The sequence below is a fragment of the Echeneis naucrates genome, chromosome 14 (genome assembly GCF_900963305.1).
Source record: "Echeneis naucrates chromosome 14, fEcheNa1.1, whole genome shotgun sequence".
NCBI classification, from domain to species: Eukaryota; Metazoa; Chordata; class Actinopteri; order Carangiformes; family Echeneidae; genus Echeneis; species Echeneis naucrates.
In genome coordinates this window covers 2,080,001-2,103,757 of record NC_042524.1, presented here as the reverse complement: position 1 = coordinate 2,103,757, position 23,757 = coordinate 2,080,001, and the positions used below count along the sequence as shown (strand labels likewise).

Sequence of the window (23,757 nt, the reverse complement as noted above, 5' to 3'; positions counted from 1 at the left end):
GATCGCTCCAATCTAATCAAACAGTTTGAAAGCTTCGATGTTCACGGTTCTCACCAGAACTCGCCGTCGTCCTGCACGGTGACGCCGAGCTTCTCCCTCTCGCTCTTGCTCACCTTGTTCCACTCCTCCGAGCTGCAGCGAACAGAGACGAGACAGCAAAGGCTTCATTTATCTCAGTGCAGAGACAGCCTCCCTTTCTAACTTTTTGAATCTCTCGGCACGGAGCTCAGACATCTTCGCCGTCTTTCCCTCCTGGGTGCTGTTATGTTAAACAATCTGTTGCGTGGTTGTGAGAGTGAATCATTCCTAAACATCAAGGTCCATTCTGTGTTCACTGCTCAGGGGAAAAACAGACATTTACTGGATGCATTAGCTCAGTGTTTATGTCTCTGCTTATGATTCACTGACAAACGTCCGGCTCTCAACAGCCTGTCAGGCTCCATTTGCAGTAACGTGTTTAGTCAAACTGCGAATAAATTATTCAGGGAGAGAAAGCAACTGATTGAGAAGGACGAGCGATGACTCACGTTGTTTTAATAACTCACTCTCTCTCTCTCAGCTTTATCAATAATTCAGGCTCCATTATGATCTGGCTTTGCCGCCTCTCTGCTTGTTTCACAGAGTAGAGCGTACTATTGAAAGGAGAAATATCTCTGTTTTTCTTGCCCTCCCCCACAGTAAGTGTCGGGGAGTGGAAAATGCTCTTTTCAGAGGTGAACACAGCTCTCATGATTGAGCCGCCGTTGGTTCAAAGTGGCCATTTTGATTCATTCGGACGTTTGAATTGAAAGGTTAGTTAGCTCAGCATTGGAGCCGACTGTTTTGGCGGTTCCCCGAGAAAATCTAATCTGAGCTGCACCGCCTCACATTGTTCTCCACAAACGAACGAAGAAACAAAGAAGCTCCTGTTGTTCCGGTCGCCCTGCAGCCCGTTAGCGTGATTACATCTCCATTTTTCATCGACTGCCTCTGTTCAGGCGCTTGTTGTTTGCTTATTCATTAGAAAGCAGAGTGTCAGATTTTGGCATTTTATGGAATAATCAGTGAAGCTGTTCAACAAAAAGGACGATGTGTCTGACTTGCACACATTGAAACTGTGGATGAAAAAGGTTCAGGGGCTCTAATGAGACGCAGGTCACGCTCGATGGCGGCGGCGTTGTGGTTACCTGTCGCTCCACGGGCCGCTCCACTCCTTCTCCCCCCAGGGGTTCCTCATGCGGATCATGTGCAGCTTCTCCGACTTGAAGAAGGCCAGCAGTCCGTGACCCAGTCGCACTTTCCGTACGTCCGTCACAGCGTACGCGTGGCCTTTGACCAGGCCGCAGTCCAGCCGCGCCTCCATGTCCTCGATCGTGGTCGCCTGGGAAAAGGAAAGAAAAAGAAATAACGGGAAATTATTAACAAGTAGACATTCAGGGGACAGAAACTAGATATGAATGGAAAACAGAGGGAGGACGTGGAGCACTAATGGCACTGCGAGTCCTTCACACGTTGAAAAAGACCCAAACATTAAATCAGAAAAACACAACTGTGATCTTTCAACAAAGGACGTCAGATCTGAAATGTCCAGTCTGATGCTTCTCCTCTGATCTTCATTAGCATTCATTTCTACGTCGTCATGCTTCAGCGGGGCTTTTTGTATCACTCCTCTGTGTTCTGGATTGCCAACACATCGGTACATATCGTGAATAAAACTCATCATATGTTACACAAAGTTACACAAAGTGGTGAAGCCCAAAGAGTTGACAACAATCGGACAAATGATCTCGGATCTGCTTGATTTGGCCTTTCTGGCAGAATTGACCTCCACATCGATGACACAGCGTGATAAAGATCTTTTGGAAAAGTTGATTTTATTTTCCAGCCTGTTTTTATACTAAACATACTGAAGTTCCCAAACCAGCCTGTAGTTACAAAAATCCAAAGTGACATCAAAAAAAGATGAATAAAACATTTTTGGGAGCCGTCTGTCGACACTGAAGCCCCTCTGGGTCGGCTGTGATTGGCCTCAGAAGGCATCTTATCATCTCTGATGCTTCTCTGGTGGTTTGTATTGGCTCAGAGCTGTTTCATTAACTGAAGACGGAGATGTGACAGGTGGGCTCCTGCACGGCGCCTTAGTTGTTCACATGAACAGCTCAGAAAATAAAACTAATCAACATCCCTGAGTGGATGAGACTCTAATCAGCGGCTTCATCAGCCCAGGAGGAAACGAGCCGAGGAACCAGCGGCCTACTTTTTGGCATTTGATTAGCAGATATCTGTCTGTCGGCTGCAGGAACCTTCACTGTTGGTGCGGGAGGTCAGCTGTATTGAAGTCTATGGGAAAATGGCCCCTACTTCTCACTTGATTAATCAGCAGATTAAATGTTTTCCTGATGAGTTTCTGATCTCAGTGATGCTCCCATGTGGAGAAAATATATCAGGTAATTTGTTAGGGGGCGTGGCTACTGTGTGACTGACTGTACATGCAGTGAGAATCAGGCTATTCTTAGGGGATTATTATTAAAAGAACTATTCACGTTAATGTTGTCCTAATATTGTAGCAGCATCATTCAGAGGAAAATATTTCATGCATCCACAGAATAACAATATCTGATTGAAAACAGAAAATGTGTTTTTCTGAGGTATTGGTCATGTTCCCTGAGCTCTCATTTCTCGTTCTGTTGAATCAAAGACTGAATAAAATCTCATGCATTTAAAAGAGCCGTGTCATTTAAGAACGGAGCAGCTCCTGATTCTGAATCACAATGAGACCGACGACGGAGCGCCAGACTTTCAGAGGACAGAAAGATTATCCTGATGACATCAACTGGTTTTCTTCACAACCAGACAACCTTTGGATTGACACACGAAAACATGATTCATTAAACTCGATTTGAAACACAAATTTTAAACGGACACTTTTTTAGAAACGTATTTGGAGAAGAAAAAAAAAAAAAACTAAAAAAAGAAAAAAAAAATTGGATAAGCGAGGAGGACAAGGCAGCATCAATGTCCTCAGAATGGACAAATCTGAAGTGCATGCTCTTCATTTGTGCGTATCGAATTTTATTTCACAGAAATGACTGCACCACGTGGAGCCTTTGACCAGCTGGTCAAATGATCTGACTATTAAAGGGCCGTGGTTTGGGCACTAAAGTGAGCTCAGACTGAGCCCAGGCCGCCATTACTTAATCTTAATTTAATTTCTGAAACCACTTCTGGAGAAGCAGGAGCTGAGGTAGCTGGTCTACCTTCCTCCAAGTGGGACCATAATACCTGAAAGAACCAACTATCTGACATTGAGCTAGAAGTCCAGACCAAAATCTGAACTTCTGCCCATCAGACATCACACCTTTAGTACTTAAACTCAGTCTGAATACGGCCTTAGACTGGAGAAAGAGATCAGACATGCTTTCAGTTGGACCTGAGCTCTCATCTTACTCTGATGGAGCAGCTGATGAGGCCGTCTCTGTTGTGGACCTTGAGAACTCGCTCAAACAGCTGGTTACGGGCCGCTTCGTCCGTCGCCATCTGACCTTCCAGCAGGTCCACGGGCTCTGAAACTCCACCGGTGAAGTCCACCAGCGCGTCGGCCGTGTTGCCCCCATCCAAAGCCTCATAGCAGCCGTAAACCCTGCAGGAGGGGCAACGAAACCTAAACCTCCGACAGTGACTCTGAAACATCTGCAGGCCGTTTCATATCATTATAAACTGAATATCTCATCTTTGAGGGGAAAAGAAAAAAAGCAATACACTGACGCTTTTGGGTATCTAGCAGAGTAAATAATAAATAAGATGACTCAGATTATATTAAAAACTAAGCTGCAGCACATGAAAACATGTCAATTGGTCATTTTAAAACAAACGGTGGCACGAACTTTGCGTAGGCCTTCTCCACCAGGGCGCTCCAGAACTCGTTGCTGTCGTTGGAGTGGCAGTACACCAGCTGGTTGTCCACCGTCGGTAGCCGGTCGTCGATCACCACGTCCACCCACTCACCGAAGCGCCAGAAGCGGAAGTGGAAAATCCCAGCATATGAATCTGGCTTCTCTGTGTCCCACTCCTGCTCCTTCCAGTCAGGGATGACCTGGGGAGGAAGAGGAGCAGAGGCCAGGTAAGCCAAACAAACAGCAGCAGAGCATAAATAACGTCACGGTGGACTGGGCTGCCAGAGTGAGACGGTTGTCTGCTGATGCATTTAGGATCTGGGGACAAATTTATCACCTTGGCCCTCTGGCTCATAAATCCAGCTGTAATAGGACACAGGAGGGAGGTATTAACGGTTTCACTGCAGCGTGTGTGTGTGTGTGTGTGTTTCAGCTCCAGCCTCCATTTTGTGAACGTTAATAAGAAAATGCAAAAAAAAAAACAAAACAAAAAAAGCAACACAAACCCAAACAAACGTTAAAAAAACCCACAAAAACAACTTAAAGTAAAATACAGAACAGCATAAATAGAGAAATAATATTATTTAATATTTATTATATTGAAAAGAAAAACCCTGAACATGAACAGAATAAACAGAATAAACAGAACCAGCCTTTACTTTACTAGCTGATTGTTGAATTTTATTCACGAAGTACATCCACTGAATAAAATAACTAAACGTGTCCATCCATCCACCTGACAGATTACTGCACAGATTTTATTTTGAAAAAAGGCACTTTTTCTTTAGGATGGGGTGTTGGTTCGAAGTGTCCAGCAGTCTAAGACTTCACTCGGCCGAGCGTCCTTGGAGATGTCAAGGTGCGCTAACCGAACAGCAGTTCCCATCAAAGCTCCCTGCTGATGGAGACACTCTGTCCTCAGAAACAGCTTCTTTAAAAAGGAGGAGGAGGAGGAGGGGGAAAAAAAACAAAGCAAAGCACTGCACCACCAAAACCTCAGAGTCATTTTCTGGTCCTCCGGGATGCAATCTCTCCTCCACTCCACCCTGCTGTTTCCCCACTCGCTCCGGGTGAATGGCGAGGGAACAAAGGCGCTGCCCATCTCATCTTTCATCTGGGACCAGTGTCGTTATGCAGCAGCTGAACTCTGGTGGGCAGGTGACCTGACAACTCATCAGAAACACAAGCAGAAGGCACCTCCAAGGCTCGATCCCAAAAACAAACCAGAACAGTTTGGATGTTCTCCTTTACATCAAATTAGCAGCTCGTGCGAGCTTCCGGGATCCAGTGGGCGAGAAATCTGTAACTAAGCAAACAAAAGTGAGACAAACAGCAGAAACTCAGCTCCCTGAAGGAAATCCTTGTGTCGTGGTTGCAAATGTCATTAGATCTGGTTGCCTGGCACCTCAGCTGATCGGCTCTCCGCCTCCACCCCGTTTCTGTTCATGTTTCACATGCGTACAGTACGAGTCTGCAGGAGCAGAGAGAAGGTGAAGACGCTTTGTATCCCGCTTCCTGTCCAAGCATGTCTTCAGGGTTGGAGCTGCCCTTCCGGCCGGACAGCCAGCTGACGGAGGTGATGCGGCTGCGGGTTCAGTCTCTGCAGCAGCGCGGCCAGAAGAGGCAGGACGGCGAGCGCCTGCTGCAGTCCAACGAGGCCGTGTACCGGCTGGACTTCTCCCAGCAGGCCCTCCGTTTCTCGCACTGGATGGTGCGGCTGGCGCAGCCGGGACGTCTGACCATCACGGCCACCTCGCAGCTCTGGACGCCCGATCTCACCAACCTGATGACCCGTCAGCTGCTGGAGCCCGCCGGGGTCTTCTGGAGAGCGCCCGGCGCCGCCGCCGACGCTCCCATCCAGTTCTATGAGGCTGACGCGCACGAATTTGGCGAGAGGATCGCAGAGCTGGCCAAGGTCAGGAAGGTGATGTACTTCCTGTTTGGATTTGAAGAAGGATGCAGCCCCGAGTCCGTCGACTGCTCCATCACCTTCACAGCGGACAGTTAAGTCTTCGACCACTGAAACCTGGACAGACACTCTTCTGTGCTTTCCTGCTTTCAGATCGACGTGAAAAGTTGTTTTTAGGTGAAATTTAACGTTACAAGACGACACTCAATCCGACAAAGAGAAAACTTTGTTACTTCTTCACTTATTATGTATTCTATGACATCAGGCATGTTTCCGATAAATCCAAATAAACGTAACTGATCAAAATGGTGTATCTGAAAGATGTTTTTGTTTGGCTTGTGTGTTATCCTCCTCCGACTTCTCCTGTTTGACAAACTGGAGATGAGTCCCACATGAGATGAAGAAGAGAGACAGTGTGTATTTGTTTGGATGTGTGCGGCCGGCCACTCAGGTTCCTGCTGCCTTATCCGTCTCCATCTTGCACGGTGACCCTGACAAACAAAGAGAGGAGAGGCATGTGGATTTCATCGCACAGCCTCCTCCTCGTCATTCTCAGGGGATGAAACAGAAACGGTGGCTGTGAATGAGATGATGCGCATCAGAGGAAGTGTTTGCCTGGGGGGGGGTAACAGAGACGTCAGGAGGTATTAAGACTCGTTCCTTGTCGGTACAAATCATGTAACCAACTCAACACCTGAACCGTCAAATCCTCGGAGGCCGAACATCCTGCTTCTGTGACAAAATGTTGGAAAACGCTGCTCGTTCTCAAGAGTCTCAATTAAATCGATCTTGCCTGAAGCCCATGAATGCATGAATTTAAATCATCACGCCCGTCCTCATTGGTATGTGTCCTTTAGCTCCATCTTTGCTTCACCACCAGTTAAACAAACGGACCCATTTGGAAGGAAATTAACAATGACAAGGCTGTAATGTGCAAAATGAGAAGAAACAGCAGCTCCGGGCAAACAAGAAGCTCTTTAAAGTATTATTTTTTCTTTCAGAGGTAATTAGCATGCACAGAATCCAAAATAATTCTGTTTTCAAGTAGCAGCATTCAGTTTCACCGGGGAAAAGATCCAGCTCCTGTGAGACTTCACCATCGCTTGTTTTGCTTTCAGAGGAAGTGAAACGCAGACTGAACAGACCAAACACTGTTTGGACTCTTCTGCTTTACAAAGGCAACACAGCAACAGCTACACAAACACTGAAGATCAGAGGAATTGACGTTTAATGTCGTTTTTCTCTGACAGGCTGACCTCTGTAGTCTCAGTTCAGCTAACAGCACTTTTTTATTCGCACATTATGATCAAAATTTGCCGTTTTACAGCGTACTTGGATAGTTTTGAGACACTGTCTACTCACACAGCTTTGTGAGTCTACAGTTTAGATTTTACGATGAGTCAAAAATGATCAGCATGACATTTGAAAGGAAATGATGAATATCAGTCCAGGGACTGAGCTAAATGTCACACATTATCAGCCACCTGCTATCAAACTGTGACTGCGGACAAAATCACTGAGTGGAGGATTAAGACCGGGTCATCACAACAACACAACGGGCTCAAGGCGTCAGGACTGGCTGCAAGTATCTCATCTCTCCATCTAAAAATAATCCAGACATCAGAATGCAAACACCCCCCCCAAGATATTTCTCCATCAAGCTCACAACAACAAACAACAAACCTGTAAGAGGGCTCTGCATCATCATATGAGGGTGCCGTGTCATTGTTTGATTCCCAACTGTCTTTTCCCTGGGGATATCTGGTGATCAACTGAATTTATATTGCACCAAGTCATAAAGTTATTACAAGTTCCTTAAAAAAAAAAAAAAGAATAAAGTAAATAAAGAGTTTATCTGTAAAGAAACCCAACAAGTATAAAAGTCTTATTGAGCTGTTAAATTGCATTAAAAACTTTATGGAGTGAGCTGAAGACCAAGAATAAAAACACAGATGGGGCTTCAGTTACTTTAAAGAAAAACTGTCTGCTTGTGTGCCCAACGAAGACGACAGCATTCAGCATGTCCACACACTTTGTGAGCAGTCTGCTACAGCCCTGCGTCTTTCCACAGCGGGCTGAGGCATCTTGTTTTCGATCCCATTAAAGCTCCGGAATCAGTTTGTATCGTCTGTCGAGATGGATGCCAAAGAACATTTCAGCACAGTCCTGACGGCGTAAAAAGGCCAGAGCTAAGTGCGGTTCAAATTATGTTGTTTTTATTAATTTGCCAACACTGAGTTGATTTTCAAGCAAACACTCAACACTTTTATTTTAACGCGGCTGTAAAAGGCCTTAAACAGCGCTTACATCAGAAACAAAAACACGCCAAGCACCTTCTTCAGGTTAAATTCAGGATCTGTAACGCAGCTAAAACGGACAATTTTCAACATTTACATAATTTTTTTTCGCACAAAGTGTTCGTTGTGATGGACCTAAATCCATAAAGTGTCCTGAGATTATACGATTTCATGGTCTATATATGAAAGCTCAGGTCTTTGCCTTCCTCCCTTTAAGCCTCACTCATGTCAGCCATGTAGCTGTAGCTGCAGCCTCGTGGGCCAGTTGTGCAGATGAGGCTTGACCCAAATCCAGAACAGACGCATTTATCATTCTGACGATTCCTCAGTTTATCGTCATTATTGAGGGAATTTTTCAACCTCTAATTATCATTCTCACGGTTGGGAAATGTAAAAATAAAAATAAAAATAATAATAATAAAGATGCAGAGAAAAGCTCATTCATTACAGACAGAAGCCAGGACATCCATCTCGCCCTGTCTGTCCTGGGAGACCCGACTTTAGGCTCCACCAATCAGGTTCCAGCTGACTGATGGAGCCTGTGGAGACCTGGGAGGCGTCGTGGTGCCGTAATGAGTCCTCCAGCGTTTACTTCTTGTCATAATAATTCCTGATGGAGTCAAACACTTAATATGGAAACATTTTGAATTTGGTGCACGAGCAGTTCCTTCAAAAAAAAAAAAAAAAAGTCTTACATACATTTGAGCAAGAAGCAATTCCTGTTCTGTGATCTCTCAATAAAAGAAATAAATAAATAAAAGCTCCTGTTGGTTAAAGGATTTCGGCTTTTCAGCAGTCGGTTTTTTCTTGTTGCAAATCTTTTGGTTGTTTTTAGCAGCCGAGCAGCTGACTGAGCATCTAACGGGGCCAAGCTGTGACATCAAACATGACCTGAAGTGTGATCCTTCTCTACCAAATAACGACAGGACGACACAGAGAGTTCCTCTAAACGTTAGATTAATGGGAATAAGTTCGATACCACTGTGATATCTGAACGCTCGATTTAAAGCTCTTAGCCTGACTACCTGGAGTTTTTTGTCCATTGTGGATTTTTTTTTAATGTCAACAAATTCTAGATAATGAAGTGTAAAGTAAATAAAGTATAAAGCATTCCTTTGAGGAAAACAAATGTAGAAAAACTCTGTAAATTAGGATTATCTGAATCTTAAATCACAATCCTGCCTGAGTGATGAATATGGATGGTTAGCCTAGCTTAGCTTAAAGACTGGAAGCAGGTGGAAACAGCTAGCCTGACTTTGTCCAATTCTGAAAATTTGACTATCAACACCACCAAAGATATTTGCTTTTAAATGACTACAAACAGAAATGTAAAAAGTACAGTTATTATTACCTGTGCAGAATCTCTGGCTTTGTTTGAATACAGTTGTTATATAGTGAAATAAAAACAAATGATCCCTGTTTTCAGCCTTTATGTTAGGATGAGTGAAGTTAAACGTCCTTGGATCTTGGATGGATCTGACAGATTAGGTGTTCAGGTGAGTCCAGCAGGTCCACACATGAGCACAATCATATTTGAACACACACACACACTTACTTTTTGCCACAGAGACTCTCTGGAGGCCAGACTGGAGCACGCCGCCACAAACCAGCAGTTTCCCAGCTGTCCCTGATGGAGATCGTGTGCACTGATACCATCAACAAACAGGTGAGGATCCTCACACAGCTCCTAAAACCCAGAAGACAAAAGAACAGCACTTTTTATTGTTCCATCGACAAACTGAAGATTTCAATATAAACATCAGACTTTATACGGTGATGGTTGACGAACCGTACTCTCCGAGATTGAAGACAACATGAATCACAAAGAGACCATCATATCCATGACCTTTGACCCAACTGTATGAGGCTAAGGGGGGGCCTCCTGGAAGTGTGATGTTAGATTGCCTGTGGCTGCCGGGCTGAGGTCCATTTTTGGCCCCTGTGTGTGTCTCCATTAGTGCGAACAACATGGTGCTCAACAAGCTGCTATTTTTCCTCCCCTGTATGTACCTGAACCATCAGAACACACACACACACACACACACACACACACCTCCTGCAGTTCTAGTGGTAATGTGTGGGATGATTACGACAGGCACTAGCTGCTCACAGGCAGTCGTGCCGTCCTCTACTCTATTTGTCTGCACACAACAGACGCACAATTTCCACCAAACAGCTTTTTCAAAATAAAACTACCATCTCAAAAACATACAGAATAACCCAAAAAGGCGCTTTAGAAGTTGACATTATTGTTACGCATCACGCAGTTAATTGAGGAGGCGACTGATTGGCCATTTTGTTGTTGAAGTTCAAATGGATAAAAAAAAAAAAAAAAAAACATCCCAGTGTATCCATAGTCATTAAATATTGACCAAATTGGTTTGAGTGAAAATCAATTTAGCCAAAGTCTATTAAATTAATCATTAAATGTGACGTTTCATTAAGATGGTACGCAGATAGAGGCGTGTTGCACCCTCAGTGCTTCCTCCCACTTCTTCACTTTCAGTCTCGCCATTTTCCCAACGTTCAATGAGCACGATGCTGCTTTCTGTTTGAATTCCTTCTCACGTACTGGAGCTGCTTCTGAAGTGGAGTCTCAAATCTTTAGTCCTATCATATCAAGTATGTTCAGGACGGTGCATGAAGCTCTGCGTGCTCGACTCCTTCTGGAGTTTATTCCCAGACGTCAGTCACCTGCTGGGAAACGTTGACGTGAACCGTGAAAAAATAAAGAAAAAGCAAACAAAACAGCAGCAGCATCGTAGTTTAAACATTTTTGTGTGTGTGTGTGTTTTGGCTCAAAGTTGATTATCAAATGATGCAGAGCAAGTGGAAAAGTGCATTTTCTGCACGGCTGCTCGCCAAAGTCCAGGGCCCTGAGTGAGGGGGAAACAAAAACACCCACGCCTAAAGCCTAAACCAAAGTGGACGGCACAGATTGGATCACATGAGCAGCCGATCTTCTGTCTCCTCGCTGCGATTTGATCGGGTATTGGCCAAAACACTTGGCATCTGCTCGTTGTTGGTGTTTCTACAGAAGAGCAGCAGCTGTCACTTAGAATGAAGTCAGTTATCCGAATCAAAAATGTGAAAATCCGCCTTTTGAAGTTCATTTATTGTTAAATAACTTAGAAAAATGTGAATAATATGGTTTAAGTTTCCTGATCTTTGTGTTTCTGTGATGTTACTTCCACTTTCTCACCATTTTTTCCAACTTAAAAGAGTCCATGTTTAAATAACTCCAGAAGCTGAGGTCAATGCCACATCAGGACTTATTGATTTTGTACAAACTGACTCAAACTACCTTTTATCCATCATTCCAGCAACTGATTTTTAATACAAGGTTAACAGCCAGGCATGAAATACAGAACGACTTCATCTTTACTGCAGACTGCAGAGCTCTGCTGGTCCGGGTCTGGGTGTGAACAGTCTGTCTGCTTTATGGGCCCGACGGGTCGATGGGCACCTCGGCCATTACTCAACATACAGCGGAAAAGCCCAGCGCCACTTAACAGCTCCTCATCTTTACACACTTGCTGCTCTCAACTAGGGTTAGAAAAGTAAAAGAGGGAGAAGGAGAGCTGGTGCCCGAGTCGAGTTCAATTCGATGAGCAGAGCTTCTTGGCGTTTCATCCAGATGAAATCCGGATTGTGGTTCGCAGGTTTTATCTAAAAAAAGTCAATTTTTTTGTTTTGTCTTTTGATATTCTGAATATGTGGAGACATTTTAAAGAGAATAACTCTTATCCAAACGTTGGTGATTTCATCATATCCTGAATGTTTGAATCAGGCCTTTGGGATTGTTTCATGGAGAAATTTGAAGGCTTCAGTCTCACTGTCACGACGCGGAGTTGTGCCAGTTTTTAATCTGCTCATCTGAAGTTTCAGCGGATGTTTAAGTCAAACGTTTCATGTAGGTTATGATTTATTCACTCCAGTCTGTTTCTATTACACTCCTCCTCTTCAGCTGAGCATAAAAGTCAAGCAGTATTTCAAGTTTAACCAGAAGCTACCGAAGACATCACCCACGGGTGTGAATATGAGTGTGAGTGTTGTCACCACCAACATCAGCACTGCATGCACTGCTTCGATGCAGATCACAGCATGCACACACGACGGCATATGTTCAAGTGCACAGACGCGCAGGATACAACCAAGGTCAGCAATATGCTGACTCTGCAAAGCTGGTTGCAGCAAAAGCAAGCGGAGGCCACCGCGGTCTGAGGCGATTCCCGCCTTAGCTGTGCGTCCGAACAGCGAGGGAAACAGTCAGATGCCGTTCTGTGGAACCACGTCTGACTGATGCCTGCAAGTTAAGCTCTCCAATCACGTCCCCCCCGCCCTTTCTCTTTCTGCAACATCATTGATTGGTGGAGTCTGAGCGGCAGTGAGGGCTCCCTGTGGTAACCTGCCATCCAGGCATCGGCTCAGGTGGAAGAGTAATAGAGTATCGATCCCCCGGCCGACTCTGCAGACACTGAAGTAATGTGAATATTGTGGCCGAGCACGGCCTAATCATTTACCCGGCAACTGAGAACCTCTCTGCCAGCTTCACAGCACCGTCCATCACAAACACAAACACAACCAGCCATGAGAACAGACACACACAATCCCGAAGATCCCTGTAAGGCAGAGAGGGCAGTTTCCTCGTTAATATATATTCAGCGTGTGATGCATCAATTTCCTCCTTCAAAAAAACATTTCAAACACAACTTTAGTTTTCTGGCTCACAGTCTTCTTCCTCCTTGCTGGCATTTCCAAGTGTAGATCTGTAGAACGGTAATAAATGGCCAGCCAGCTTGAATAAGATACAAACTAAATGAGGAGCAGCTGGTCGATACGTTCTCCAACTCTGTGACCCCGAAGCTGAACTCAGAGTTCCTCTCATGTGTTTGGGTCGCTTCTGTCTTTATATGATCAGGAGTTCTGCTCAGTAATGATGAAAAATCAGCTCCAAATATCAGATTTTCTTCATTCCGTCAACACAATAAACTGAGACACATACAGGACTGATCCACAGACTCTCTGATTGGCTGTGACATCACCCACCGGAGCCAATAGGAGCGTCCGATGTAGAGATGTGACTCCGGATGTCAAAGATGGAGGATGAGAACGGATGGATAAACACGCAGAGGGGGTCAGAGAGGCAGACTGATCCAGATCTCAGTTTTGAGTTTCAAGAAATTCTTGCAGACAAATGTTGGAAACCAAGATGGCTTCTGTATGCTTTATAGGGTCAACCAACTTTGTGGATATTATTTGTAAGAAGAATAAAAAGAAAAAAAGGCTTCATTAAATCAGTGAACCACTGAAGGCGCCTCACTGCACTGAAACTGTGCTCAACGCCCCACCCCCACCGCACGAGACATAAACAACCACGGATGAGACAAAGAAAGCAGGAGAAGGTCAGCGGGGGAAAAGAGAGACACAGAGATGGACAGAAGGAGGGGACATTTCATTAGAGCCCGCTCTTTATGCTCGCACGGTCCGCCTCTGGGAATTCATCGCTGCCATAAATATCGCCAGGCTGCATCTGAGCAGGAATAACAGCGAGCACATCGGGCTCAGAGGGGTTGAGGCCTGCGATCCTTTGCCCCGACGCCCTCATCCAACGGCCGCTCAGACCTCCACATTCACACCAGAGGAACCTGACAGATGGACTGGATGACAGGAAAGCGATAATCTCCATCTTACACACCTTAAATTCAAACTCTATCATCTGACCTGGTTGGTTTACAGTTAAAATTGACAAGTGTGACGTTTGAAACGAAACAGTGATGCCCTGGGATTGTGATAAATATCAGTTATCAGTGTAAATCTCCAGTATATCCAGCTAAATTAAAAAAGAGACGCCTGCAGTAAGCCTTTCGCTTCTTTTTGGATGTTCAGGCTTTAGGTGGTCCGTTCGACAGACGCTCGGCTTCATTAATAAAACTGACCTGAAAGCAAAAGCTCGGTAATGGAAGTCATATTGATGCTGAGGTTTGTTGCCGCCAACCAGACACGGCGCTTTGTTGGCTGATAATATAATTACCAGAAGCTCAGCGGGTTGTGGTTTGGAAGAAAGCTTGTTCCTCCATCGCTGGTTTGTACTGAGAAAGCACAGCTTTAAATGCTCCAAAGTCAAGATTTCCTGTCGCAACTGCAAAATGAAACTAGATCCTCACACGCTCCCGTCTTTCAGGATCTCTGCTTGTTATCAAAGTCAAAAACAGGAAACATTAAAAGTATTCAGTCACATTCCACGTGTATTTTACCATTTTCTTAATAGCAATAGTTTCCAAAAGCTACAAATCTCTTGAGAAAAGCAGCTGCTGCTGTTGTTTGGCTGCTGGAAACAAAACAGAGGTGAGATAAATCTGTTTAAGAGGGCAGATCAATGCGTTAGGTTTCTTATGAATTTAGAGCCTCGAGTTTTAAAAACATTTTAACATCTGGTGTTAAGCAGCTGATTAATAAACTGAAGCAGCAGTTACAAGGAGCCCCAAACCAGCCGTTTGGTTCTCAAATCACTCCAGATAGTTTCTCATAAATTGGTATTTCAGAAGCGATTTCTTTCGAATGACGTCTGGCTGTTTGACCACATCAAAGATGCAGGTGATTTTATTTTAAAAATGCATTCACAGTTAAATTTAAATGATTAAAAAAATAAAAGAATAAAAATTGTGTTTCCTGTAATAAAACTGTGCTACATATTTTTTCCTTTTCTCATGCAGACCAGAGAGAAACGTGAAGTCCGTTGCGATGATTTTACCATGTTTCGTTTTTTTAAATCTTCCTCTTGCTGCTTCATGTCACACTGCCGCCGCTGGAAGGTTTTTAAAAAGTTTCCTCTTGAAGCTGTAAAGGACACTAAAAGTGATATCTGCATTTAGATACTTATAGAACTGCACAACTGTGCTCCAACAGTGTGCAATCACAGACGTCCTTCTCTCTCTATTATATCCAAATACTAAGAGTCTTGATCCTAAAAGGACCAAATCGTGGCCCCCCCCACCAAGAACAACCTGGTCGTCAGATCTGCTGCAGACGGGCTGCAATTGTCAACTTGAGATAATTTCTCTTACATTTACTCACTGATATGTCCTGTGAAAGGCCTTTTCCCTAAATCCAATCACAAGTCAACAGAAAACAAACCAGGACTATCGTTTTATTATTCTGCAGGAATTTGTTCAGTCGTACTGAAACAAATCTTATAGACCATATCGTTCTGTCTGTGGATTTGACCCCAACTGTGCATGTGAGATATTTCAAATGAGCTTTTGTCAAGAAATTTGTTCAATTTGGATTGTTGAACATTTCATTGTCAGTGGTCGAGCTGTTTCAGGTCAAAACTGGGGGGGCGGCTGGATTTGGGCTGAGATACCAGGAGGCGTTTCACTTCCCATCCACGAGGCTTCTTCGGTCTCCATTTCCTCCATTTAACTTCCCGTGGATCATTATGATCCTCCTGGACTTCATTATCTGACAGTTACTCCTCCCTCAAATAAAAAACTGCATCGACAGCCAGCTTTCAGCAGCCATTAGGACGACGACAGAAAAAAAAAAAAAAAGTTTTCTTCTGAATCTGTACTACTGGACTGAAACAAAAGTGCTGCTTAAATCTAATTAGTCTTCCTCTCAGTGTTCTGTCTTCCTGTTGTCTCTCAGCTGGCTCCATTCAGCTTTTGTAATTAAAGGCCTGATCACACCAGACACATAAAAGCCCATCACTGCGTCTTTGTGAGTTATTTAAGCTGTTTGGTAATGAGGTGGCTGCACACAGGGTTAGTTGTTAATTCACAACAGCTACCAAAACTCATCTGTTTTCTCCGTACTCTCTACTTTACCCCTCAGCAACTCCAAAAAACTTTTAATTCAGGTAGGAGCTTTATTGACAGAGTGAAAAAGCAGCCGAGTCCACCAGGCGATAACTAAGAAGCTCAAGTTCAGAAGAAGTGCTGCGAGTTCGGCACCAAACTTCAGTCCTTGGCTCTCCAACGACGACCAGACCAGTTATATGCTAGTTATAGAACAAGTTCCAGCGCGGCATATTCACCGTCAGCTTCTGTTGCATTTACTGTTCCTCTTTCACTGCTAGCATCCTGCTTTAGCCGTCAGCTCTGCTAAGATGGCTTCTGCTCAAACACGAAGTCACGATGATACCGTAGATGACAAAGTGCTGCTAACAACGCTGCTAATTTTTGTTTGATTGATTCATTGCAGTAAATTGTTGTGGAATTAGATTCTGAATCGACGAGAGAAATTAAAACAGCGAAAGGAGTCCAAATGTGCCCGTTTCTGACCTCCTGACAGAAAAGGCCTCTTCTCCTCTGGATGACTGACATCAGCTCAGGCCAGAACACATAATCTGCGTGACCCAGTTTCCATTGCGATGCACGTTGGCTGTCGCTGTGGCGGCACGCGGGCAGAAGGAGGTTACTCCATCCAGAACCGCAGCCTGCTGCGTCCTGGAGGAGGAGGAGGAGGGGGGGGGGGGGGTCTCAGCGGCGGGGGAGTCGGTGCTCTCAAATCCTCGGGCTCTTCAGCTGACATCGTGTGCAAACAAAATCGGCTTGCACGAGGAGACCGAGGAGTGGAGCCCAGCATGGATTAATGAGCACCACCGTAATGTTGTTTGGTAGATTCATAATGTCGACTGTCGAACTCTGATCCTCCACTGAGAGCTTCCTGATGTGAATTTTTTAAATGGGTCCACATCATTTGTACCCAGGTGGATAAAATGATGCATCTATATGACAGCATCACTTCAACATGGTCATGTTTGTGATTTCATTAGCTGGATCACAGGCCGCCCCTCCCAAAAAAAAAAAAACAACAACTTTACAACATTTCAGTGAATAAAAACATATAAAATCAAAGTCACATCATCGGTTCAGCTCTGTGACGTAAACACAGTGAATAACAACCTGAGGTGAAGTTCACCTCCGAGTCTCTCGGGGGAATCAGATGTTAATCAGTTGCCATTTTGAAACGGGGTAATTGCTATGGTCGGCCATTTATTTGACATTTACCATTTTCATTGGTGCAAGACCTCCCTGAAGTCCGCACATAAATCAAAATTTTAGAAATGTTTCATCATTTCAGAGTTCTAACCTCATTTAATTCAGATAATTTGTCTCTGCTCTGAATATTGTTTTTAATATATAAGTAAGCCACAATATAATACAGCAGAACACAAACTACCATTTTCTTAATGATCAGTTTATCTGATTCTGTGTTTATGAATATTAATACATCTGCTATTGAAGCTTCGGCTGATTATAACCACGTAATGACAAAATCGGCCTGGCGATGCCGTGAAATAACCTCCAGACTGACCTACTCTGAAAGTTTTGGGGCCTGATAGTGATCACCAGGCTCCATCTGCAGCCTCAGACCAAACAGATCTATCTGCTCTTATCTTTTACGCCACAAATCGACTTACCCGAGGTCTCTTCCAGACCACACGGCCGATCCTGTTGCCCTGGTAGAAGAGGGAGTCGTCGGTGGCGGGGAAGCGGGGGTCCTCGAAGAGCAGGCCGCTCTGCAAGCACTGCCTCTTCAGGGTGGAGTACTGCTGCCCCTCGAAGGCCTTCACTGACGTGAACATACTGCAGCCCTGAAGAGGACATCCGGCATGACGTCGGGGGAGGAGAGGGGCGAGGGGGGAGAGAGGGGAGGCAGTCAGACCAAAGCTATACAGTGAACATCCTGCACATCATATTTCACTCAAAAGCTACTTTCTCTCCAAAAAGTAGCTTCTCCTGGCATTTCCTTCCCTCTGCTGACTGACAGCAGAATCCAGCACACGTTAATACCTGGACAGAGAGAGCTCTCGGTGGAAATAGAAAGTCGATGCTGCCTGGATTCACTGGGTCATGATGATCAATCTGTCAATACGTGGATATCCTCCGGGCCTAATTATCACTGCTGTGCATCGAAGGAGCCACGTGCATATTGGCCACGGGAGGGGGCAGCAAACAAGGAGGGAGGTCCTGGAGGGATAATCTTTGGATTGATGACAAAACCCCGTCTGCCATTTTTCTTATTACCTGGAGCTTCTCCGTCATCATGATGCATCTGGTACCTGCGCCGTCATCTGTCATCATTTCATCATTACGTTAAATTTTTATTCATGTGAGCAACTCTCAACCAAAACACAAGAATATTTCCATACAAAGATAGACACAACAGCAAACAGTAAGTCAGATTGGTGTCCGATGTAATACAGGAAGCTGAATTATTGCTCCATTTTGGTCTCTACCAACAAAATATATGGATCTAAGGCTTGAATACGTTCAGTTAACTCTGAATGATGAACTGATTATTTAGAAAGAAGACGTGAGCGTCCACGTGTGGACGGTCAATATGTTTTTCAGCTCCGAAAAATTATTCACGCATGAACTTTTCGTTGGTCATCAATCTGCATTCGTCCTTTTCTGTCTGTCATTTCATTTCATGATCAATGTTTCTGCCAGACGGAGCTATTGGCAGGAGATCCATCACACAAAGTCTCCCAGGTCACCGGTATAGATATTTCAAACGATGGTTGTATTTGTCTCCATAAAAAGAAATGCGGCCAACGGATTAAAGACAAAGAAGCTCAAAGAAGTAAATGGGATTTTTTTTTAGCTGTCGTTCTGAAAACTTCATGTGTCAATCTGAGTTGGAATAGTTGTCACGTTTTCACTAAATAGAAAAATGGAATAATAATAAAAAATTTAACAATAAATTATAATGTTTCAGGAAAACTAGATTTATCTAATTCTTTGCATTAGAGACTGTGTTATTTCCAATGTAGATTTTTTTATTGCCCTCTTTATGAAATGTAATTTTCTCCAGTATTAAATAAAGCATGGCGACTTTCACCCGCCTGGCTCGACCTGACAGTTGGTGGGAGGAGGAGGAGTTAAGACGACAGACCAACAGGCAGGTGAACACAGCTGCTGTAAATATTCACAGCAGGCAGCTTCCTCCAGTTTTACACTAAAAATATCCGTGACAGGATCCGGATCAGCTCGTGCGTCGTAAGCTCGGCTCAGAGGTTCGAAGAACATGAAACCGGGAAAATTATGCAGAGCGGGGCCTGACCACAGCGCCTCAGTCACTGCAGCTGCAGGGTCTATATTTGGATGTTTGCAGTTTGGATAATTTGGCTGCGCTTTAACGAAAGTGAAGAATAATCTCTGAAAAGTGCAGGAAGGAAATGCGGTTTGATCACATCTGAACCAAACGATACGATCGGTTTCAATCAATCAGGACTGGATGACGTGCCTCACTCTCAAAGATTACAAACAGATACTGCCAGTCGGTTATTAGATCTGTTTTGTTTTTTTGCTGCAGTCTGATTTGTTTTCCGGCCTCACTAACCTCTTTAAGGAGCTTTAATCTGATTCTCCTTATTAAAGTTGTACCTAATCAAAAAAAACAAAGCAAGTGACATTGGCCTGACCTGATGTCGATAGCTTGGTTAAGTATAGAAGTTTGAGATGTTATAAATAGCTCTGGGTGAGATTTGCCTGATGTTAATGAATGTTAGTTCGACGGCTCTATTCTGACTCAATTGTCAAGAGGCATCTAAAAATAAAGAATTTCATTTCGCAGTTTTCTGCCATTTTGTTTATAAATGTTCTAACATCCAGAACTGCTGCCATGAAGATATGTCTCCTTTAGACTTCACAGGAAAACCGCAGACTGCAGATGAAAGTGGAACATGGTTTCTTCCAGTACAACAAAAACCAAAAGATGGCCGGCGGACCACTTAGCAAACATCGTCAGCAGCTCACAAACCAATCGGTGAAGTCGTGCCTGGTTGATATTTGAGGAAAACCCCAGAAAGAACTGAAAAACAACAGCAGCTGTCGTTTGTTGAAGTGAAATGATCTTGTTCTGATGGCAAGGACTGGATTTTCTCAGACAGCGAGCCAAGGGATTCCTTTGTTATTCATTTTCTGCAGCTCTTTCAGATGGTTGAGTCATCATTGATCAGCTTTTGAGCGAAAATGCAAAAATATTCATCTGGTTGGAATCACTCAAAGGAAAAGATCTGTTGTCCGATGTCAACTTCAGCTGCTCGTCACTCTTTATAACGAACACTTAACCGGCCAATTGATTAACTCATTCATAAAGAAGCAATAATTTAAAAGTAACACTGTTAGATTTAGAAATTAGACACAGAATCAAATGAAGCAATGAAGCACGCAACATGAAATCGAATTAAAACATTTAGAGCATGTAACTAACTGTGCACGCAGCAGCACAGCAAAGTAATAACAGCAAATCCAGCTTAAGCCTCTTAATTACTACCAAGCAGCAGTATCAAATGAAGTTATTTTTAATTGGTTGACCTGTTCACCTTCCATCGGAGCTCAATGACATCCGATGTCTGGGGAAAATGGAGCGCACAGAAAACAGAGGGCACAACAGCAGCAGCGTGAAATCTGACGACTGCTCCTTTCAAAAGCTATTAACCCCGACGGCGTTACCTGAAGTTCAGAGGAATCCAATCATCGTATAGTGGACTTATGTTGGATCCAAACAGGCCACATGACCGGCTTTGGAGCGGTGTCCAAAAAAAAAAAAAAAAACAAACACCAAACAACTCTAGCTCTCTCTCAGCACACCTAAATCCTGAAACCAACCTGTGTGCAGTAATTAAATACATCCTGGCACGCAGACAATCCCATAAACTCTGATCAAATATGCGTTTCCCGGAATCTGCGCCGTCTTTGAACGCAGTTAAAGAAAATACATCAATTTAATTCAGAGGAACGAACAAGTGAGTGACAAAGTGAATTCCTGGGGGAACGAGGAGGTCGCAGTTGGAGGCTAAATCTGACAGATGGCCTGGTGTTTGGCTCGTGACTGCATTGGGGAAAACCATGCTGTCATCTGGCCTCTGTGGACGGCCAACAGCATCACCTGCAGAGAGCAAATCCTGAGACGCTACTGTGCTGGACGCCTTGACCAACAACAACAACAACGAGCGCTTCGCTTAAAGCTGCAATGTTTGTTTTCTGATAAACTGGCAGTAAATAATCCGTCTCGTCTTCAATCGTCAAGCTGCGAACAGCAACATCATTCCTGAGCAGTAAAAACAGAATCTGACATTTATCACCTTATAAAATTAATAATGTGAACTAATTAAAGATCCAGCAGATGCAGAGCGACTCCTGTTTCTGTCCAAGTACCAAGCACCAAGGAAATACCTGGACATTCAGCTGCTAAATGATGCAACAGCTCTGCAATTAATCTTCATTCATGAGGGTTTTAATGTTCCGTTTTGTTTTTTTTTTAATTAAACTTGGTGATGATTTTAAGTTAATCAATTAGTGAACCTGATGTGATGTGATCAGTCCAGGTTCAGAGCTTCTTCCAGCACATTAAGGAACACAGATGCTTTTAGGTGTAAAAAATGCTGCTGGACTGAAAACAGATGTTCAGCAGAGCAGTGATCTGTGCTGATGGAAGACTTCAGCTCTTCTACAAGTGTGGAAACAAAACAGATGGGAGAGGATTTAATGGAATAGAGTGGAAATTCAATAAAAACTGCCTTCACCGCAGGAAGAATGGGACTGCAACGAACCTTCGAGACGGGGAGGATTCTGTCATAATGTGGCCGACCTGAACATTAACTTCCCTGAGATAATGGAGATGGGAGACGGAAGGGAGAGCTGCCGTGAAAAACACCATAGCAGACCTTATTTAAAGAAAAACATCTGAATGAATAAATCTGTGGCTGAGTAACATTTCTGCCAACGACAAAATGGCAGGTAAAGAATTAATGAGTGACAGATGATGCTGGCCAGAAACAGAAACAACAAAGTCATGATTCAGAATCAACAGGTCGTGCTGTGGAGAGAAGCCGGAGAGGAAATACGTCCAATCACTGATCAATAGAAGGAAACAAAGTGCCATATCTCACAAATGGGAACACTGTGGGCATAATAATACAGCGTCTAATGCAATATGTAGCAACCATCAGCATTTATCCAGGGTGACAAATAATTCATAATGCTTTTCTTCTCATTTCTGATTGTGTGCACAGCTTGTCCTGATTGTTTGCTGAACAGCATTAGAAGCTCGTCATTTTTCAGAGATTGAAGAATTTCGTGCATACGATAAAAACAAACAAAAAACATCCCAGTCCCAGACACGTTTACCATCTCTGCTGTAACTGGACAACACATGAGCATCGGTCCAGAGTGCAAACCGCCACGCCAGCTTTACTGGGCAGGAGTAGCTGCTGGTCAGCAGTTGTCAAGATTCATCTCATTCAACTGGTTTTGCATGGCACGGTGCAGAGCGCCGGCCAAGGTGTCACATTACCGAACAGCTTCGGTAAGGATACGACGCCCAGACAGAGTGAGCAGCACACTTCTCCTTAAGAGAATACACAAAAACGGCAGGAAAGTGATCCTACTGATGAGGACATACCCACAACAAGAGGTGAAAGAAACCTCCCTGCTTCCACTATAATGGAGAGGGGGACTGAACCTGAATTTTATTCAGATTCACGCGATCCTGTTTGCAGACCTTACAACCATTTCACAGTGATGAAGCAGACCAGAAGGAGCCATATTCAGAGAGGAAGGTGGTGGTGGTGGTGGGGGGGGGGGGGGTACTCTATCCTGATTGGGTGCATCCCCTGTTTGATGGTCTATATTCTTCTTAATGGGGCCATCACTTGAAATATGACCATCATGTTAGATTGAAGAAGATTTGAAACTCAAGACTGAGACCATCAACTCATTAGCGAGCTAATAGATGAAGTGAATTGGCTTTTTTCCCATAGGCTTCAATACCATCTGCCTTCCTTTTGCCCCCCCGGTGGTCTCCATTTTCATCTACAGTCTGCAGTGTGAAAGCAGAACCACAGAGAGCTCCTGTTTGGCCAACAGCTCAGAGAAACACACAAACGATCTAATCTGGTTTGGATTGTTTGTTTCCACGTAGCCCACCTCGTCCACGCTCAGTCCGGCTTCACCGGGACCGCCTGGAGCGGTTTCATTCCGGCTCTGATGCCGCCATGTTGTGGCAATTTAGATACTGATGCACAGCAGGTGTGAAGGAGTCAGCCCGGAAGCTTTGTTATCTTCTTTAAACCGTTGTTTAAAGTATGTTTTACGCCCCTAAATAAAAAAAAACCTCTCCAGAATTACATCAAACTAAGAAATTCTGCCTCCTGGAGTCCAGATCTTAACTCGGGTCATCCTGAGAATATGAAGCAGCTCGTTCAGAAAAGTGTGCCGGTCTGCTCAGCAGCTGTAGAGCCTGTTGGTGCTTATCAAAGTTTTCCCATCACAACTGTGAATGCTCAACAAAGATCCTGATTATCAGTCCGCAGCTTGAATACACACGATTTGGTTACAATTCAAGGTTTTTTGCCAATTGTGTGCCTCGAGTATCTTGATAGGACGGAGGAGGTGATGAAGGCCGAGGACTGAATATAACCATCAGAGATGGAGCCCAAAAAGAAAAACACATCTGCGCTTTGAGTTCCTGACAGGAATATTTGTTCACGTGAACATGAGAAACTGTCAAGACACACACACACACACACACACACAACCGTGCAAACTGCTAATGTGCACAGCAGGCAGCCACAGATTCTGACAGAGTTCTGGTCGGAGATCAGAGTGTTTGGGTGTTGGTGGTTTGGAGTGACTCATTAAGTCTGCTGCTGCTGACAGAAGTG

The 23,757-nt window shown here is 44.2% G+C and overlaps 2 protein-coding genes across 2 annotated transcripts in view; one reads left to right on the top strand and one right to left on the bottom strand.

Moving 5' to 3' along the window:
• capn5b (calpain 5b) overlaps positions 1–23,757 on the bottom strand; it is a 29,287-nt gene that overhangs the window by 4,196 nt on the left and 1,334 nt on the right. The window contains exons 2-7 of the mRNA XM_029519314.1: positions 17,506–17,679; positions 9,634–9,765; positions 3,864–4,072; positions 3,427–3,619; positions 1,167–1,360; positions 55–132 (exon numbers count right to left, since the gene is read on the bottom strand). Coding sequence (XP_029375174.1) covers positions 55–132; positions 1,167–1,360; positions 3,427–3,619; positions 3,864–4,072; positions 9,634–9,765; positions 17,506–17,670 — 971 coding nt within the window. The 5' untranslated portion in view covers positions 17,671–17,679. The remainder of the gene's footprint in view (positions 1–54; positions 133–1,166; positions 1,361–3,426; positions 3,620–3,863; positions 4,073–9,633; positions 9,766–17,505; positions 17,680–23,757) is intronic.
• On the top strand, positions 5,386–5,880 carry LOC115054220 (olfactory marker protein-like). The gene has a single exon (XM_029519315.1). It carries the CDS (start codon positions 5,398–5,400, stop codon positions 5,878–5,880), a length of 483 nt encoding a protein of 160 aa, XP_029375175.1. The 5' UTR covers positions 5,386–5,397.

What these genes read in the sequence shown, in the direction of transcription:
- LOC115054220 (XM_029519315.1), top strand. Translation starts at nt 5,398, where the DNA reads ATGTCTTCAGGGTTGGAGCTGCCCTTCCGGCCGGACAGCCAGCTGACG.